The sequence below is a fragment of the Ctenocephalides felis genome, unplaced genomic scaffold (assembly GCF_003426905.1).
Source record: "Ctenocephalides felis isolate EL2017-DRISC unplaced genomic scaffold, ASM342690v1 CF-g0.4_SCAFFOLD_00845, whole genome shotgun sequence".
Lineage (NCBI taxonomy): Eukaryota > Metazoa > Arthropoda > Insecta > Siphonaptera > Pulicidae > Ctenocephalides > Ctenocephalides felis.
Genome location: NW_020536999.1, coordinates 48,610,318 through 48,632,498, shown reverse-complemented (window position 1 = coordinate 48,632,498; position 22,181 = coordinate 48,610,318). Strand labels below are relative to the sequence as shown.

Here is a 22,181-nt window from a genome sequence, read left to right as displayed (position 1 = left end):
TCATGAAAACAAACTTCTCCTTTGGAAAGTTAAAAAAATCATCAAAAAAATTATAGATATCATTCAAACTATAGTCAATTTATTGTTGAAAATTCCAATGATAAATGTTCTAGATTTTGATTGAATTAATTTGCCTAATTTATTATATGTTTAAAAAGTTCTTGTAATAATAATTTGAGTTCGACCGAGATCCTGATGATGAAAAAACCAAAGCAAAAACACTAAGTTAAAAGAATTATAGATATTATAACAAATTTTTATTAATTGATATATGACATATCGATCATACATATCAATAGATACCATTGACAAATTATTGTCACTGATGAAAGTTCAAATGAAAAATGTTTTAGATTTTAGTAGGATTCACTATAATTAATTTTCCTAATTATTTTAGGTTTAAAAACATCCTAATAAAAATCCTAATAAAACAGAATTGAAAAAAATTGCATTGATTTCATGAAAAATTATAGGTATCACTCCAATTGTTTTGTTAATGAAGTATTTTAACAATTTTTTGAGATGGTATTTATTCGCAATTTTTTTTAAATTCAAAAACAACCAATCCAAGTATCGTCAATCAATAATAATAATTTAGTTTTAACACGATAATTTTCATGTCAATCAAATGTGTCTGACGCTAGAAGTAGTACATGAGCAGTGTCAGACATATATGACTGACATACGCAATTTTGTAAAAAGCCTTATAAAAAAAGAAAGTTCCAATATAGTATCCAATATACAAACTATCTAGTCAAATTAACAGACCATAATTTTTTAAGTTTTCTAAATTTAGGTATAAGCAGTGTAAGGGTAACAAGTGAATTAGGGTGATTTTCTAATTTCTGATGGTGGTTGTGGATCTTGTTCTTAAAAAATCTTTAATGTGAACAAATTATAATTACAAATTCTCTTCGGCAATTCGGCAACTGATCTAATTAATGAGTATTTATTGTTCATCTACTTTTCAATTACTATTTTAATATATACAACAGCAGCACATATCAACAGGTCTACTATGTTTATAGTGTATATACCTGTTAACTAGAATACGAGAACAAACATGAGTTTAATTATTCTTGGCAAACATGAAATGTAAATTAACATGAAAGCTTCGTGTTCTATCGTTCTTAGAAGACTCCATTCTCATCATCTTGTGCCTCTTCAGTGTTATTTCTTTAAGTGCAAAGTTACAAGCGTCAAATTTACTTTCACACATGCTCTAATGCTCTTTTGTATCAAGTAACTAATGCATAATGTTATGACAGCAAAAATAATAACACAAACCCACACGCATATATAAAGCAAAACTCATATATAAACCTTTTATTCAAAAAAATGCTTATTAATTTTCATATGTAATTATTTCTAAATTTTGCTGTTATGGTATGTCCAATTCTTCAGGAATTCAGAGTGGGAGAGCTTTATAATTTCTTAAATTTGCAAATTATTATTTTGCAAGAAGTTTACCTTATCCAATCATATTTATGGCCTACAATTTACTTTTCATGAGTACATACTAACTCTATGCCTCTATTAATATCTATATTGGGCATTAAAAATAATTTCAAATACTGTAGATTTAAATTTACTCTGGAATAGATTTCATAAGTTAAATCACATGTGAATAAACCTAATGACCTTTTATGAAAGTTTTATTGCTTAGATAGACTTCTTAGAATTTGTCGCTTAAAAATCTCAAGATACATATCTATATAAAGGTGATAAATTTTTTCTATACAAAAACATTCCAGTTTAAGTTTCATATTTGAAATTTAATTTAATACCAACCTATCAAAATTAAAAATAAATTAATAATTGAATTTATTTGATTCACCTTTTAAAATTTAATTGATTATCATTATTTTTGCTATAACTTTTGTCATTATTATTTTTTTTAATTATTAATATAGTAATTATGTATATTATGATGTGTTTTCATTTTGCATTGATTTGTTGAATTTTTAATTATTATCTTGTTTTATATTGCTATTATATAGATGTCTTATCCAAGATACCTCTATCCTTTATTTTTATCGCTTTTTAATCAAAATGAACTAATATCACTTGATATTTCATTAGCAGGTACAACTAAAATAGAAATTTAGAAAAAAGAAAAAGTTTTCCAAATATCCCAAAAACTTCCTCAAAGTCTGCTAGTATAAGATTTTAAAAGAAAAATACCTTCAATAAAGAGAAATAGTAAAACTCTTAAACCAATAAGCCTTTCTTTCCAACCCTGAAAAAATACCATTTATTTCTATCTGATACTATTTTTTCAGGTGTGTTACCATGTATTTCTCTGATAAATTTATTAGGATAATATTTGGCGAGAGCATTCGGTAAAAAGCTCATTAATTAGCTGACCTGAGTTTTATGGGAAAGGTTCAAGGGTGAGAAAGTAAACGACTCAAGGTTAGATAACCAGCATTTATAACTGGACGAGGTGTTATTTGCTATTCGACGGTGTATTTTTGGATGATTACATTATATTCATATCATTATGGATAGAATCTATAATCAGGGCCGGTCCTGCCTTGCATGCGATGCATGCAAAAAATGCGGGCGCAAGCCTTAGGGGGCGCCAAAATGAGTTTTGGAAATTAAGTTTATAATATTTATATTTTTTATTATTTATATAAAATCTAGAATACTTAATAAATTATAATAAACAATCTAACTTAACGAGGGATAGGGAGACACAAAAAGCATATTTATTTTGCAATGTGATATCAGTAGAAACAATTAACCGATTAATAACTCTGCAAATTAGTAAATAACAGCTCTGTTTATTGACTAATCCACTTATTCATTTTTTTCTTTGTTTGGTGTTACCGTGAAATCTAAAAGGAAATTATCTAGTGTTCAATTCCATAAGCGCAAACCTGCGAGAGATTAAATTAATTATTGGGCATTTTTGACGAAAAATTGAAAGCTTATTTAGTTTAAACAAATTATAAACCGGAAAATGAAAAATGGGGAGACAGTGCTTATAAAATGGCATGTTTATTCCGAAAAATTTAATTGATCTTTTGTTTTTGTTGCAAATGTTTCGCATCTGATGAACTTTGAATGTTGAAGACATTCGTGGTTAGGGTTATGGAAATGGAGCAAATATGAAAATGGAAACAAAATTTACTTTGGAACAAAAATAAATTTAATAATAATTAGTTTCTTTTTAATATAGTTCAAGAAATGTGTAATTTCTTTGCATTTTTACTGATTTTTGGACAATAATTCTAAAATAGTTAAAAATTTAACTTTAAAACCTGATACTCTGAATATGACGGGAAAGCAAGGATAAATACAATTCGGCTCTTACGATATCAATAAGGAGAAGTTTACGAAGCAATTTTAGATATTGTAAATAATGAAAAATTAAATTAAATTAAAATTTAAAAAATCCAACATGAAATACGAGTGGTATGATTGAAAATGAAAAGCTAGTTTTTTTTAGCTTTTTTGGCATGAGTTGCTCAATAGAATAATTGCATAATTAATACGTAAAATGTTTCAAAACTCAAATATTAATATAACATATAAATTAGAAATAATTGAAAATTTAAAAATATTTAATTATAATCAACCCGCGAATTTCCACGACTTTCTAAATAAATTTAAAATCAATGTATTTTATACGCTTTTAGATTATATCTAATATTTGTGTACTAAATCCAGAATAATTAAAAATTAGTTTTTAAAAAATATGTGAATATTTAAATAATTTTAATGACAAAACAGTTAAAATTAATAGGGGGGGGGCGCTAGAAAAAAAGTTGCATGCGGGCGCTAAGGACCCCAGGACCGGCCCTGTCTATAATAACTTCTGTGCTAATATATAAGAAGATAATATTTGTTTTATGTTTTTATTCTCGAAGTATCCCTAATTAGTTTGCACTAGTAATAATTAATTAAAATAACATGTTTGATATTTATTTAAAATCAACTACAAAAATTGTTTATAAAATAATCAAATAAAAATGAGGAAATTTTGGCATTTATAGTCTTTCAACTTAAAAAGTTCCATAAATTACGTGAAAATTAAAATGAGGGAGGTGTTTGACAAAAAATCACAAAATATCACGGAGCAAAGAAAAGTTCTAGTAAGATATCACCATAGATAAACAAGGATATCATATGTTCTTATTTTTCACCTGAATTAAGAATAAATATTAAATTAGGGAAATTAAACGTGATTTTTGGTGACGGATGGTGGTTAATTTTAAAAACAACCACGTATTACCAATCGGGGAAAAGGGATCCAGAAATCTTTAAAAATTGATCACGTGATTAATGGACGCCTCCAAAAATAAAATTTAAATTCAAATGCTTAGGGTTTAAAGTTTTGACTTTAGTATTTTTACCGTTTCATCTTGAAATTAATCTAAGGTTTCACGATGTTCAGAGCATTTGTTTCGAACTAAGATGACTATTTCACTTTTACTGAAAGCCTACTTTATATATAGGTAATAATGGACAACCACTGGGTTGCTTTCTAGTAATAAAGAATTCTTTATAAAATACATCATAACAGCCCATTAAATACATAGATCTACATAATATAACACGAAATTTGTATAAATTGTTCATTATATTATAATATATCAATATGTAACCTAGTTGTTATTTCGCATTTGTTCTAATAATAGTTATTAACTAATTAGTTGTATATTGATATTTATTATATTAGATTTCAAAAGTATAAGTGATTACAACCTTTATTTGACAAAAAAAACTATACATCCTAACATATTTCTTCCTTACTCATATTATATGTAAAGTTAAAGACAGTTCATTGTAATTATGACAAACATATCTAATTTTCAGCTTCTATACTCAATCTCATAACCGAGAAAAAGGTTTTTTTGAGACAAAATTAACTATTATATTATGATCCATTTTAATTTATTATATTTTCCAAATTTTGTATTCTGGTTGTCTGGTCATAAAATAGATTAAAGATAAAGAAAAATAAATAAATAAAAATAAAAAGAAAAAAAAAACAAATAGTAGTAATTGCTAACAATTTTTTACATTAGGTCTATATTTATCCTGTTTCTTATTACTTCAATATCAAATTTAAAAGTATTTTTTTTGCTTATACTATATAATGCGAATTATATAATCACGTATGCATGCATTTTGTTTAAATTTAAAAATGTTTATTCGGTCGATGAACATGATTTCCTATTTTGATACTTCATGACACGTGCTGTATAATTTACGTCGGTGTCGCTCTGATTCGTGATTTAAATGCTTACGTCAAAGAGCACAGTCAAAAATATTACGAGCTATAGTGAACGCGCCCTGGTATGTCTCCAATGAAACAATTCATCGAGACCTAAACATCAAATATATTCAGGAAGTTATCAAGGAGAGAAGTACGAAATATCATCAAAGAGCGCATACCATCCAAACACTCTAATAATAGATCTACTGAAACAAGTACCAACGAGAAGATTAAAAAGAAAGTGGCCGCAAGATTTAATGAATTAACTATCAATATATTTATGTAAGGAAATTCCCCACTGGGGGAATTTCTAAAAACCCTGTACCCGTTAGCAAATAACCTCATTGAACCCAAGGTTCAGATTGGTTATAAGAAATAAATAAAAAAAAAAAAAAAAAAAAAAAAAAATGCTTACGATTGCAAATAAATCTTCGTATCAAACATTAACACAAACCAAAATATTTTATGTTTTCATTTCCAAACTGGAATACTTTTGCATTGCATTTTATATATTCTGCACTGTCCTTGATTTGCACATATAGGCACACAAATAATAAATAAATATATACAGTGGTCGCCGTCGTAGAGAGACTTGTCATATGAGTTTTTCGAGATATGAGCCGCCAAAATAGCGGCTCGTTTGCTTCGTCATACGAGCAAATTTCGAGATACGAGCTAGTTAGAGGCTTAAAGTAAACTTATTAGGGTGCGAATGAAAAGGTTCATCCAAATATCAATTGTAACAAGGATTTTTCGTATGTGAAGTCGCGTTTAACTATCCCGCAAATATATAAAGTAAATTATTTTAAAGTTGAAAATTCAATTGTTTTTAAGTGTTACTCGGGCTGTTATGAAATATTTTTTAAACTATTATTACTAGAAAGCAACCCAGGGGTTAACCATACTCCTTCTGATAAAATTATCATTAGATATACATATTTTTGGTAGGGATGAATATATAATGGAGCAATGCCTCAAAAAATTTCTTTCAGTTGATATATCTATCGTAGTTCATGTTTTACTACTTTAATTATATAATTATTAGCAAAATCTATTATAACAACGTATAAGTACTTTAATTTAGTTTAAATTCATTACTATAAATGTTATCATAAGTGCAAATATTAATTAAAGATGTCTAACATTTAAATAAGCCATTTAAATTAATATTTCAGGAAATTAGATTAAATTTCAAATTTTTCTTAAATTTCATTAAGAAAGCATGTTTTTGAATGTTATAAAATTATTTTCAAAGATGTGCTTCCGCAATTATCTTGTTCCAGTTCAAATAATCATATTGTCTTTTGATACGGTTATTTCGGCATTTAATTGCATTCACGACAACACTTAATGAGTTTTTCCGTAAATTTAATGTCAGGTTGGCGTATTACGGTATTCGGAACATAGTAGGAGCGCTAGTAGAAAAAAATCAGATTAAGAATCTCAATCAAAATTTAGAAATTTTTAAAACAATTTTTTAAAACAAGGTTTTGAAAGTAAAAACATGACTTGGATTCAAAAAAAAAAACATCTATAATTAGTTATGTACTATTGAATATTTTATCAATATAAAAATTGTTTACAAACTGTTTTTACAATTGTAACTGCACTTTCGTATTTAGCAATGGCTTTCTGTAAATATATAAAATATCGATTGTATATATCATAATGTTATTCAAATTAGTAGTACGATTTTATTAATAATTCAATTTGAAAATAATGAATTATGATTAATATTTCGACAAAAATAAAGTCCTGAACGTAAATATAAATTATATATATTACAATATTTTTCAAATGATTAAAATGACGATTTCATCGATATTGTAATTTAAGTAATGAATTATGATTAGTATTTCAACAAAAATACAGTCATTAGCAAAAATAATGATTGTATACATTACATTTTTTTAAAATTAGCACTAAGATTTCTTCAAAAAATACAATTTACAAATAATAAATGATGATAAATATTTCGACAAAAATAAAGTCGTGTCGTTGCATCAGTAATATTTTCACTAATTTTCAGTTTAAGTTTAATTTCAGTTAATCAAAAAAAATTTAAAACACTAAACAAAATTTTATTCCTGTCTGAGTCTTTCTAGACCCCTCTCTAATTGGTATGTTGAACTTCACGCATTATAACTTTTGAAGAATCAGATTATACTCGTATACGTAACAGATATAACATTGTCATCAAAACATAACATAATATAGCAATTCATTTTTCAAGTAGTAAGTTTTTAAATTGGATAATCTTTGGAAGATAGGAATATTACAAAATTATAGGTACCACTGTGGAGAAGAACCAGAGACATTGTACCATACCTTCTGGGTAAAGGAAATAAAGGAAAATATATACCAGAAGGACTGTTTTTTTCATAATTAAAAATATTATATTTTCTTCTTTACTAAGCTTACAATGACGATAAGAACCATGGTCTAACAAACAGTGATTCGCAAAGTGGTCTACATCCCAAATTTGAAGAATTCGCGGCACATAAATTTGTAGATGTACAAAATGAAAATGGGGGTCCACAGTAGCGGATTACGATAATTTACGAAATTATAATACATATATAATTTTAAAATAGATTTTGAAATATAGACGGCACAAAAGAGTTGAATTATAACAATCCATTAATATTTACAGTAATGGTCTGCGCTTTAAGACATACAAAAGCATGTTTTTGTTTTATAATTAATACAATTGCAGGCAATCATTCTGTTTATAAATCAGATGCATTAGTTTCAAGTAGAATCAAAAATTTTCTTTTGGAAACAAACAGTTGATTTTTTTATGAGTCCTATAAGCTGGTGTGCTGAATTGACTTAATACTAGTCGGTTTTACAGATGGCAACCCAAATAGTTGTCCCATCCCTGTATGATAACTTATTATCACAATTGATTATTATTCACAATAGGGCAAATATTTATTGATGCAACTATGCCGGATCAGGGCTATTTTCAGTTGGAAACTATTGCATGTCACTACTGCTTGACAACAGGCTCCTCGAACCAGAATCGACCCCGGATCGTTGATGGATATTCAGTCCGACAATTTTATTTAAAAGTTACATCTGAATTGTTATTGGTTAAGTCTGAGTAGTTTGAACACATGAAAAAATTATTGCAATTGGTTTTAAGACAAAATTCCATTTACTTCTGAAGAACCCAACTTCACCCAGCAATTCAAAAAAAAACGCGCGCTTCTTTTGGCAGCTAAAAATGACGGCATTTCAATAAATTTTTTAATCAATAAATTATTTTTGCCAAAATGTATAGAATTTCAATACTCGTATAAAAAGGTTCTACATCAAAATCACACATCAAGCCCAGTTCTTATGCAGCAGTGATCTATTATATTTACAATTGTGAATATGTGTAGAAATGTTGTATCTTAAATAAAACTTATTTAACCTATAAATATAACCTCAATAAATATCTTACAAGCTCAAATTTGTATTAATTAAATACTGATATTATATATCAATTGGAAATGATTAGTCGGAAAAATTATTTAAACAGCTAAATCTGAATTCTTATTGATTAAATCTATTATTCAAACATATGGAAAAATTATTGGAACTTGTTTCAAGGCAAAATTCCACTTACATCTGAAGTACCCAACATATGAACACATCGTATCCTAAGATTGTCTAGGGTACCCAAATTCATCCAAAAGTTCACAAAAAACGGGCGGCCAAAAATGGCGGCAAGTATTAAAAGTCCTATAATCAGTTGAATATTTTTGCCAAAATGTACAGAACCTGTAGTCTTGTATAACAAAGGTTCTGCATCTAAAACACATACAAGCTATCTGAAGAACGTGCAGAAGTGATCTATTCATTTTGGTACGGAACCCATAGGAATGTAAACAAAATTTATACTTATTGTTAAAATCTCTATAAAATATCTAATAATTTGATGTGCATATGTCTAATGATCATTTTTGACCGCCAAATGGCATTTTTTTTTACTTTTTTCATTAGATCTCCGAAACCGCTAGACCTGCCCTCATAAAAATTTGATCAAATTCTTCATCTTGTCAATACAAGTAAAATGTTTATAAAATCGAACGCTCCGTTCTCTTAAAAACCGTGTTATCGTTTTTGGCACTTTTTGCCCCGTATCTTCGGAACGACTAGACCTGCCTCCACCAAAAACTAATCAGCACGTCTCCTTATCAATACGAATCGAATGTTTTTTAAATTACTAAAATCGGTTGATCGGTGTTCCCGAAATCGTCGACGAAAATTTGTATCCGCACACATACACACACACACGCATATACATTCATTTTTTCTAATAATAAGGTATGCCAAAATATTCAGAAACCTTTGAAACGTCGAGAAATGCAAAAATTTTTATTTTCGATTTTTTTGCGATTACTATAACTTACCCTACGGGAAATTAATATCTCACACTATAATTCTCAACTTGGGGTTTTCTTGGGGACCTGCCTTCGGACATAAAATTGACATACTATATACAATATTATATATATATATATATATATATATACACCTAAGTCTGTTTTTACACGGTCTTTTTGTACGCGGTTTTGATATAACACGGTTTGAAAATTGAAGATTTTTAATTTTTTATGCGATTTTATTCCATTAGCACGATTTGAAATTTTATGTACTTAAATTTTTGTGTCAAATTTAATTTTTGCGAAGTATGTCATATCACAAAAAGTATTTCTGAAAGAAAAGTCGCCATCGTAGTATCGAAGTTTTTTTAACTACTAAAAGATTTAAGTGATTCCCTTTATCGCGACAAACAATTTTTATGGTCAATGCAAATGTGAATAGCACTAAATTTAAGGGAATACCCAAAAATTTCTTGTGTTTCACTAATTTAAATAGGTTTTGGCGATATCAAATCACCCATTTTTGATAAGAATCATGTCTTTTTACACGTTTTTTTTTGTACCGGTTTTCGGAACAATTGCCGTGTAAAAACAGATTAGGTTATATATTATATATATATATATATATATATATATATATATATATATATATATATAAGTCATGTCTTATTATCATGTTGCCATGGAAATAAACGCATAACAGTAATAAAATATTAAACGCATGGCACCATATACATCTATTTATCAATACTGTTATAACAAAACCAATAAAATTACCGAAGAATGAACTTACCTTGAGAATTCATTTTAAATTATTTATCCAGAATATCCAGGACTTGTGCAATAAAATTAATAATAGCTTCAAACACACTAACAGACTTATAACACTAATTAATAACTAACAACAAGTTTATATAATTACACATTTCACATCAACTAACAACACTTTAGAACCGTAATTACCGATTCGGTAATTAGGATTACCGATTTATTTGCAAGGATAATTTAATTTATTAACTTTTTCGTAATCACAATACCCATGTACAATATATCCATGTATTTTACGCCGATATATTACGATAAATTTCATTTCGGACAAAATTTTACGAAACATTTGCACAGAAAGGTCCAAACACGAGCTCTGTTCAGCGAATACTGATGCGAAGCGGTTGCGAAAGCCCAAACAAAACACTAGACCGGCAGCGCCTCGATTCTACAGGTTCGGTGCGGACGGAGGCCGAACATAGAGCCACAGGTGAGTACAGGTATCTGTTGATTCTAGTTGGAAAACGAACCAACATTTGAAAAATGACAATTTGATTCCGGTTTGAAATTTAAATGATTTACGAATGGATATATATTTTTATTTGTTAGTTAATTTGTAGAAAATATAAATTACATTCAAATATATCAAAGTGTAAGATTCTTAGTTTTTCACATACGCGCGTTCCAATACATTTTGATTATAAACTTTCTAACACCAGCTTTGATAGATGTAATAAAATTCCAGATTTAGGAGTTTTATTTGATTCTGGTTTGTTTTTCACTGATCAATATAATTGATATTTGTAACAGAGCACATAAATCTTTGGGTTTGATACCGAGAAATTGTAAACAATTCAATTCTAAAAATGCACTTCTTTGCATGTACTATTCTAATGTACGTTCAAAATAGAGTATGGTTCGATTTTTTGGTATCCTCAACAAATCAACAACTCTGATGCGATAGAGAAGGTTCAGCGAAAATTTCTGAAATATCTTTATTATAAAACATAAATTTAACCTGAACGTGGCTTTGACCACAACACTTTACTAAAAGAATTTGGAATTCCTTCCCTTGCCTCACGTCGATTTATCTGTACAATTATGTTCTTATTTAAACTTTGCAATAATTCTATAGACTGTCCTCTTATTCTTAATCAACTATCCTTTAATGTTCCAAGGCTATCTACGCGTTCACAATTATTTTTCAATTATCCTACTCCTAAATCTAATTCTCTCTTAAATTCGGATATTTTACTTATGTCCTCTAACTTTAACTTAATTAATAATGAAATAGATATTCACAACACTTCACGTAATCAAATAATCTCCACCTGCACAAGTTAACCTTTTTATTTTATTTTCAAATATCTCATTATTTTATCTTATTCTACTTATAAACAATATTGTTACATTCTGCATTTTATGTAATTTTATATTGAGCATTTTATTAATAACTATATTGTAATTTTTTTGTATATATTTTAATTGTTATTCATTATGTAAAATAATTGTATTTTTGAGACCTTGAAAGTTGTGGGCTATATATTTGAAATAAATAAATAAATAAAATTATTGTTCTCAGGTAAAATTGGAATATCTATTGCCGGCATTATACAGAGATAAAAAGTTACACCATTAAATTTATTTAGTTTATTTTTGAATATAGATTTTTATAGATTAACTAGCCGGCCCGACAGACTTCGTCCTGTCAAAAAAAAATTGTAATGTGGCGGTGTTTTGTGGCTATCTTTTTTCTATTCTTTGCAAAAAATAATCCTGAACAGAACCGTCACCCTGGTAATAATTCGGTGTGAATTAAAAATAATTAAATAAAACACTATAAGCATTTAATAGTAAGTAATTTTAATAATGTAAATCATAATTCAAAAATCAGTTCACTTTTCATTGTAGTGCTTTGTGATAAACGATTTTTTGTTTGATTACCTGGCGCATAGACAAACAAATCTGATGGTTTTCTAATACGGGAACAAACAACATACAATTATCCATGTGAGAAACATGGGTTTTCTAAATTAATACCACAAACACTTAATGATACCATAACGCACTGGAAACGCATTGGGATGCATGGTGCGAGAACATCTTCTGCTTTATACTATCCTTTGAATATAGTTGGTCGATATTTTGCAACATTATAATTGCAGATCCAACCTTTAATTGAAGATTGTGAGGTGACAATCCTAGCAAATCCAGCGAGTTTAAAAACTCCGGCGGATCGTCTTGGTTAGTTGCCGAATCAACTGATTCGCCTGTAATTTGTTCTTGAATTTTGAAATTTAATTCATTTACATCAATGTTTTTGGCTGCCAATATAGCTCGTTAATTAATAGAAAGATATTTCTATGTTTATATAAATATATTCAAAATTAGATTATCAAAAACTACACAAAATGTCATGACATGGATCATCGTTTTTTTTTTTTAAATTGCGTTGCCTACTCGATTAAAGAAGAAAAGGGCTGTTTTTAGGGTTTTCCCGGCATTTATTTGATTTTTGCTCGCCGTAAGAACCATCCTTGGACTTCAGCGAATATTTTAAAAAAAGATTTGGCCAAATTGGTCCAGGCGTTGTTTGAGTTATGCGCTTACCAACACATTTTGCGATCCATTTTTATATATAAGAATAAATTATTTTCTAGATAAATGTAAAATAAGAATATAAAACTTTGTTATCCATAACTCGTTGTTTGTTTCTGTAAACCTGTGATTCCCTATGTGAGTAGTAAATTTCTTCACATGTTAATATCTATCTACTTAAACCAGAAAAGTCATATCCAATATATATAAACTAACATTCAATATCTATAAACTAATAAACAATTTATATAAATTGCTGGAACTTTCCTATCCATAATTTACAATTTCAAAAATCTTTAAAAAAATCTGAAAATTTAGATTTGTTTCTTTCTTTTTTGTTAATTTTTAAAATAAAATTGAGTTTTGTTTAACATTTTTCTATATTTAAAAAAAAAAACTCAAGACGATTGTACTGTGTAGCTGTTTTAAAAAATAAATGTCAAAGCTCGTATGCGCCGCATCGGAATCTCTACCAGTTAAACTTTATAAATCTTGGTATGTGTTTCATACAAATTCAAACAAAATTTGTATATAATACTAAAATTGGTACAAAATATCTGATTATTTGTTGTGCATATATCAAATGACCATTTTTGACCGCTAAGAGATATTTTTTGTAATCTAGCCCGCTGGACCTGTCTTTCCAAAATTTTAATCAATTCTTTACTCCATCAATACAAGTGAAATGGTTTTTGAATCATTCAAATCGGACGCTCCGTTCTCTCATAAACTAAATTGCCATTTTTTTCACTTTTTGCCTTGTACCTTCGAAACGGCTGGATCAACACGTGTCAATCGAATGCACACACGTAAACACCCATTTTTTCTAAAGTATACCAAAATGTTCAGAAACCTCTTAAACGTAGGGATATGCAAAAATTTTCATTTTTAATTTTTTTGCGATCACTATATCACATCGATTACTGCGGGATGTTAAATTAGGTTGCCGTGGCATTTTGCCTTAAGTTAAGTTACAAAGTCAAGGTATACGTAAATTTGAAAATAATTCATTTATATTGATATTTTTTAATTATTAAACAATACCTCATCTGTTAAATTTGATATTTTTTGGAATGTTTGTAAGGCACCTATACCAGTGCTTATACAATAAACTAGTTGTAAGTGAAACTTTACCTTAAGGAAAGTTGTATATTGTGTAAGGATAGGATTGAAAATGAATTTAACAAATATTTAAAAAAATCTCAAATTATACATTATATTTTATTGTTAATGCGGAAAAGAATATTTGATAAAGCTAATCTACGTGGACAATCTCTAACGATTGTATTTCTTATAATATAACTCCTCCATACTTCTATTCATTAACTAATTAAAATTATTTTATATAATGATCATTTATGATACATTTATTTTATTTTTATTTTTATTTTTTCTAATTAAATAGTAAAATGAGACATTTTTGATTATGATAGTACAACCATAGTTTAATTATACAGCAATTGTACTCACATTAGTATGGCTTAATTAAAAATATAGCTCTGTTTTAGATGTTACTCGAATAATTCTACAAGTAATTTCTATATGAATTCTTATATGTAATTTTTGATGCAGTGTTTAAGGCGAATAAGTGCTAGGCAATTTAAAAACATTCTTATTGTTTTAATTTATTTTAACTTGAAGTTACTCTGCAGTAGGTATTTGGAATTCTTTAATCAGCAGTTCTTTAGAAGATAGAAATACAATTTTTAAACTTATAATATTAGAAATGTTGACTTACTAGTTCGACTATATACCCAATATTAAAAAGTGTTTTTTTTATTTTTATTAATTAATAAAAACATTTGAAATAATTATTCCCTCTTATACATAAGGAATTGTGTAATTATGCTAAAATAGTTGTACAAAATTGTATTTTATATAATAAATAAATATTTACAAACAAACTAACATACTATATACACCAATTAGTACATGCAGTTTGATATCAAGCAGTAGTAATATGCAGTTTTACTTAATAATGCACATCGGAATAATTATCCAAATAATACAATGCTGCGATAAGTTCAAATATACCGCAAACTAAGTGGGGCGCATGGCATCGTGCCTTAAGGCAAATTGCTGAAACTTTCCGTACCAAAAAAAAATTATCCTGAAAATATTAGATTTTTAAAAAAATTTACCCTGGAAAAATTAGGTTTTTGAGAAACTCTAAATTTTTGACAAAAATTTACTTTTTTTTTGAAAAAAAAAGACATCTTGAAGAAAAATTTATTTTGAAATATCGAAGCGTGTAATCGACGCGTCGCCATCTAACGGATAAACATTGGTACGGAACCTATAGGAATGTGAACAAAATTTATACTTATTGTTAAAATCTCTATAAAATATCTGATAATTTGATGTGCATATGTCTAATGATCATTTTTGACCGCGAAATGGCTTTTTACTTTTTTCACTAGATCTCCGAAACCGCTAGACCTGTATCCATGAAAATTTGACCAGTTGTTCATCTTATTGATACAAGCAAAATGTTTTATGAATTATTCAAATCGCACGCTCCGTTCTCATAAAAACTGAGTTACCGTTTTTGGTACTTTTTGCCCCATATCTTCGGAACTGCTAGACCTGTCTTCGCCAAAAACTAATCAGCACGTTTACTCATCAATACAAATCGAATGTTTTTTGAATTATTCAAATCGCTTCGTGTTCCGGAAATCGTCGAAAATTTGTATCCGCACACACACACACATATATACATCGATTTTTTCTAAGGTATGCCAAAATGTTGAGAAGGTGTTGAAAAGTAAAGATATATAAGAATTTTCATTTTCGAATTTTTTGCGATTACTATAAATTCCCTACGGGAAGTTAATAAAAATAGACATTCATTGAGTTGCCTTAATAAAAAATAATCATAGATTGAAAGGGCAATCATTAGGCCTAAAAAAGCCACAAAGTATAGTCTCACAAGAACTTTTTTTCTATAAATAAATTCTATAAATTATTTTGATATAATTCTGGTTCATAGAACTATCAGTTCTAGTTGTAAAAATAAACACAAGCATTTTTGCTTTTGCTTTTAATTTGCCTGATATATATTTAACACGTTCTACCTGTCGTATATTTTATCTCCGTATAATCGGCGTGGGCATGATATTATTTTTGCTTTTATTAGTCATAAGTAATTAATAAGTGATTGTGTAAATTGACTAGAAAGTGTAAAATGTATAATTTCTTAAATTATTTTTAAAATTATAAACATTTATGGACCAGGCGTGGTGCACTTCGCCATATGATGAACATTTGTATTCCATATAAATAAATAAATAAAATTGTGCACTACGAATCACACTAATGACCTTGCACATCGACTGGTGATTTATATAAATAGTGAATGCATCAATTTTTATCATCTTATAAGATATAAAATGTCATTATATTATAAATGTGAACAATATGAGTTTAAAACATACAGCAAAGCAATTTCTCACAAAGTAAATTAGTCTTGTACGATTATTCTGTAAGTTAAATAATATTAACCATATTGTAAAAATGCAATAAAAATCATATACTTGAATTCTATAATTTGCGAACAGTTGAATATTATTTTAGATAATAATTGTGATTTAATTAAATAAAGTTATTAAATATGGAGAATGATCAAGATGTAGTTGATGTAATTAATTCTCTGGAATTTTGTGCGACTGACTATAATGCTGTTAAAAGGTAAATGACAATGAATTGTGTTGAAATAATTTTCAGATATAGAAATTGCATCTATTTATTGAATATTATGAATTATATAATTATATTTTAAGTAATTTTTTGCTTATGTTATACAATGCCAGTCTAAATTCATTAGTCATTAGTTTAGTTAAATATGAAATAATATCATATTTTGTATTGTTATCTAATTGGCTATCAAAGAAAAGCAGTTTATGTTTTTCCCAAAATGTCCAATTTGCTAATTAAATGCTTTTCCGACATTCAAACCACTTCTGGATCGATTGATATCAAAATTGGAAAAAGCACGTCTGTATTTGTGTATTTGAACAAAATAGGACGAATGGTGGAAGTTCTCAATTTCAAAAATTTAAAAGCCATTACATACAGCTTTTCTTTGTGCAACTATCGGCTAATTCTTTTTTATAATTAAAATGCAATTATTTTTACCTAGTTTTTGTCAAAAATCCTTAATCGATTTTGTAAATCCAAAATCATTGAACATATTTGTTTGAAATCAGTCGTGCATATTATTATCACTAAGGAGTTTATGGTTTTAATAAATATCCTTAAATAATATAAACCAACAATTTATTATTAAAAATAATAAATTTATAAAAAATTGTGGAATGATGGACAATGCTCTTAGGACATTGACTTGTATATAAAGTAAAAACGAACACATATATTATTGTAATTGTGTTGTAATAACATTATAAAGTCTTGCAGTAATTCGATATACTTAATATTGACTTAAATCGATATATTGATCAAATATATTACTTAGACATCCTTGGAAACTAGCTTTAAAGCGAGATGCCACTTACGCCTAGTTGTAATTATTTTTTTTATAAACTATGGCATTCAAATTAAGTTATCTTGCTTCACTCAACCATGAATTAAGTATTTCAAACATTAATTACCAAATTTTTTTTTTCACAAATGCTAGAATGTAGTAACCCTCACTAATTTTATAGATCATCATGGCGATCTTGTGAATATGATTGTGGACTACGTCTGTGTCGGTTTAAAATGCAGGAACATAAAAATATTTGTCCAGCTCGACCATATGATTACCTTTGCAAAATATGCGATGAAAAGTTTTTAGGCTCCTACAATTTCATTAATGTTGATTTTAAAACACATATTCTTCAAGCACACATGAACAACATTGTTTTCCTTCCGGATACTGATGATTGGTCCTTCCCAATGACCTATGCTGATGAAACAAAAATAGTTATAAGAAATGATATCGATTATTACAAAAATGAATACTTTTGGGTTACACAAAAAATTGAAGATGGACGTCGCAAAATTATGATACAACAGTTTTTTGCAACTGATGAATTTCACAGTTTAAGTGTATTCGAAATCAAAAGCCATGAGTCGAAACTTGTTTTCCAAGCTGAAGTAATTCCTAGAAATACTCATCCTGTAGACTTCTCATCAGATGCCATTGATGTGACAAAAATATCAGCTTGTGGAACATTAACAATCAAATTTGTAGGCTTAGTGACAATTCCAGAAGAAATTCTATTACTCTTAGAATGCTTGATTTGTAACTGTTTGATGACTGGTAAAATAGTCCTCTGTACGACAGGACACAGTGTATGCCATAGCTGTTTGAGCCAGATAACTTCATGCCCTTTATGCCAACAATCATTTTTGACTGACCAAAGAAATTATTTGGCTGAATCTATAATTGAATCCTCAAATAAAATATGTGAAAATCGTCGCAATGGTTGTCAGGAACAATTTTCGGCTCAGGATCGGAATCTGCATTTGAAAATTTGCATGTTTGCGTCTCTTAACTGTCCTAAATGCTATAACGAAATGAATTATTATCAATTATATAACCATATGTTGAACGAGTGTGGAAATTCAATGAGCAGAATCACATATGAAATGAATAATTTGATATCTTTAGCTTCAAAACCAGAAATCGCATTTTTCTCAAAATATGGAAAAGATTTTATTTTGGATTTTTCGTACTATGAAGATCAAATGTTCTTGGCTGTGAGACAAATAACTCGAAACGATTCAGATTTATTTTATTATGAAGTAAAATTGTTTAACGCTGCAAAAAATAATCACAGACAGGCTGAACTTATTGGAAAATGTCATCAATTAAATGATGAATATCCATTGAACATAACTAGTTATACTTATTGTAAAGTTAGGGTTTTTAAACTGCCTCAAATGGAAAGTTAGTAAAATGTCTTTTCTGTTTTATTGATAAATTGTATGAAGTTTAATTTAAACTACTTGTCAATGCATTATTTGATAAATTATAATCTATATAGTTACATTTTCTTCACTAGGCCCCATATATTTTAAATATTTCTCTTATGGCATATGTTATATCATACAATAAATTAGAGAAAGTTATTATGACATATTGAAAATTATTATATATATATATAATTAGGGCCGGTCCTGTCTTGCATGCGATGCATGCAAAAAAATGCGGGCGCACGCCTTAGGCTGAGTTAACAGCTGCAAATTAGTAAATAACAGCTCTATTTATTGCTTAATCTACTTATTCAATGTTTTCTTTGTTTGAAGTTACCATGAAATTGTAAAAAAGAAAATATCTTGTTCAATCTCATAAGCGCAAACTTGCGAAAGATTAAATTAACTATGGGGCATTATTGACGAAAAATTGTGAGCTGATTTAGTTGAAATGGAACCTGTTAAAAATATAAACAAATTTTAATCGAAAAAATAAAAAATGGGGAGTCAGTGCTTAGAAAATGGCATGTTTATTCCAAGAAATTGAATTGTAACTTTCGTTTTTGTTGCAAATGTTTCGCATCTGATGAACTTTGAATATTGAAGATATGCGTGGTTAGGGTTATGGAAATGGAACAAATATAAAAAATGGAAGTAAAATTTACTTTGGAACAAAAATCTTAAGTCATTTTCTATACCTTGTGGGATCCATACTCTAAATTTAACAATTATTAACTATGCAGAAATAATACATATCAAATATAATTAGTTTTTTAGAAAAAAGTTGCAAGCGGGCGCTAACGACCCCAGGACCGGCCTTGTGTATAATATTTATAATATTGCTTGATAAATTCTGTCTGAAATTGGGATAAATTTTGTTTACCACACTACAAATAACGTAAGAAAATTTTGATAAACTTTTGTTTAAAATAAAATTAAATAATATATATATATATATATATATATATATATATATATATATATTTATATATAAATATATAATTATATCATATCATATTAAAACCAATAATAATAACAGTATTTAAATCCATTTATTATAAGATTGTTATTTGACTAGATTATATTTGAAATATATAACTCAAAGTGTATTTATTGTATTATTGATTTAAAGAAGAAGACTAGTAAATTCTGAAGAAGACTAGCAAATTTTTATAATTGAACTAATTTCCGTATGAATTTAATGGTTTAGTATGCTCATTAAGATCAAGTACTGTATCGTTATACCAAGTAAATCGTCTAATTTTAATTTTAACAAATGGATTCCATACAAATGTAAACACATTTTTTATATATTATTAAAATTGCTTTAAAATTTCTGATTATTTGTTGTGCATATATCAAATGACCATTTTTGACTGCTAAGTGGCATTTTTAACTTCATTTTATGAGATCTTATGGTGATATAGCCCGCTGAACCTGCCTTCCCAAAAATGTAATCAATTATTAACTATACACGTCAATACAAGTGAAATGGTCTTTGAATCATTCAAATCGGACGCTCCGTTCTCACTTAAAGTGAATTGCCATTTATTGCTTTTTTGCACTATATCTGCGAAACGGCTGGACCTACCAAAAATTAATCAGCACGTGTCCCCATCAATAGTAATCGAATGTTTTTTGAATTATTCAAATCGGATACTCACACACACACACATACACCCATTTTTTCTCAGGTATGCCAAGTATTCAGAAAACAATCAAACGTAAGGATGTGCAAAAATTATCATTTACTATTTACTACAACTTACTGGGAATAAATTAGGTAAATTAATTAGATAAATTAGGTGTACGTGGCATCTTGTCTTAAGGCAATTTGCAAAAAAGTCACGATATGTGTAAAGAGAATAATTCATTTTAAATTGTTTAAGATTATTTCCAATAAATAAATGATTACCTCGTTAATGTTATAGATCATTTGTTATTATTAAATAGAATTTTATATTGATATTTTTTATTTATAAAACAATACCGAATCTGTTAATTTTGATATTTTCTTGGAATGTATGTAAGGCACATATACCAGTGCTTATACAATAAACTGGTTGTAAGTCAAAATTTATCTTAAGGAAAGTTGTTTGAGAGAAAAATAGGATTTCAAATAAACTTAAAAGATTTTGAACAAGTTAATTTCAAATTATACAATAAAATGAGTTATATAATTATAAATAAAAAGTTTGATCTTTGTAAAGAAAAAAAGAGTATTTGATAAAGTAAAGCTTTAGTTTTGAAAAACAATAACCATTGTATTTCTTATACATACTTTAATTTAATAATTAACTCAAATTATTTTACACAATGCTCATTTATTTTATTTTTATGTTTTTAATTAAATAGTAAAATGAGACGTTTTTGATTATGATAATGCAAACCTAGTTTAATTATACGTTCAACAGTATCTATATAATTGCAATATTACAAGAATTGTGATCATATTAGTGTGGTTTATTTAAAAATAAATCAAATATTAATGTATAGCTATATTATTTTAGATCTGTTACTCAAATAATTCTACTAGTAATTTCTATATGAATTCTTATATGTAATATTTGATTCAGTATTTAAGGCGAATAAGTGCCACGCTTGTTTTTTAATTTTAATATTTGAATTATTGATTTTTCTTAATTATTCATATTATATTTGGTAAAACATTCTTATTATTTTAAAATATTTCAACTTGAAGTTATTTTGCAGCAAGTGTTTGGAATTCATTAATCAGCAGTTCTTTAGAAGATAGAAAACAATTTTTAAATCTATAAGATTGGAAATGTTTGCAGAAATGTTTATAATTTAATTTTTTTTTATAATTTTAATTTTTATAATTTATTTAGTTTTATTAAGAATATTTAATATAATTATTCAGAAGAAATTATGTAATTATAAAAAAATAGTTGTACAAAATTGTACTTTGTTGAATAAATAAATATTTACAAACAAACTAACATACTGTATACACCCATTAGTACATGCGGTTTGATATCAAGCAGTAGTAATAAGCAATTTTACATAATATTGTAGATCGGAATATTTATCCGAATTATAAATAATACAATTCTACAATAAGTTAAAATATACCGTTAATAAAAATGGACAACCATTGAGTTGCCATAATAAAAAATAATCATTGATAGAAAGGGCAATCATTAGGTCTAAAAAAAAACACATATGTGCATTAAGAGTCTCAAATGAAGTTTTTTCTCTTTCTTTAATAACCACTAGAACATAAACTACTGGTGCATGGTATCATGAATTAAGGCAAATTGCTGGAACTTTCCGCA

General features: G+C 27.5%; 1 protein-coding gene across 1 annotated transcript; it reads left to right on the top strand.

Annotated features, from left to right (window-relative positions):
• Positions 1-16,579: 16,579 nt before the first annotated feature.
• On the top strand, positions 16,580-18,864 carry LOC113384724. The gene is made up of 2 exons (XM_026622490.1): positions 16,580-16,656; positions 17,631-18,864. The coding sequence occupies exons 1-2, from the start codon at positions 16,580-16,582 to the stop codon at positions 18,862-18,864; spliced, it is 1,311 nt and encodes a 436-aa protein (XP_026478275.1).
• Positions 18,865-22,181: the final 3,317 nt, after the last annotated feature.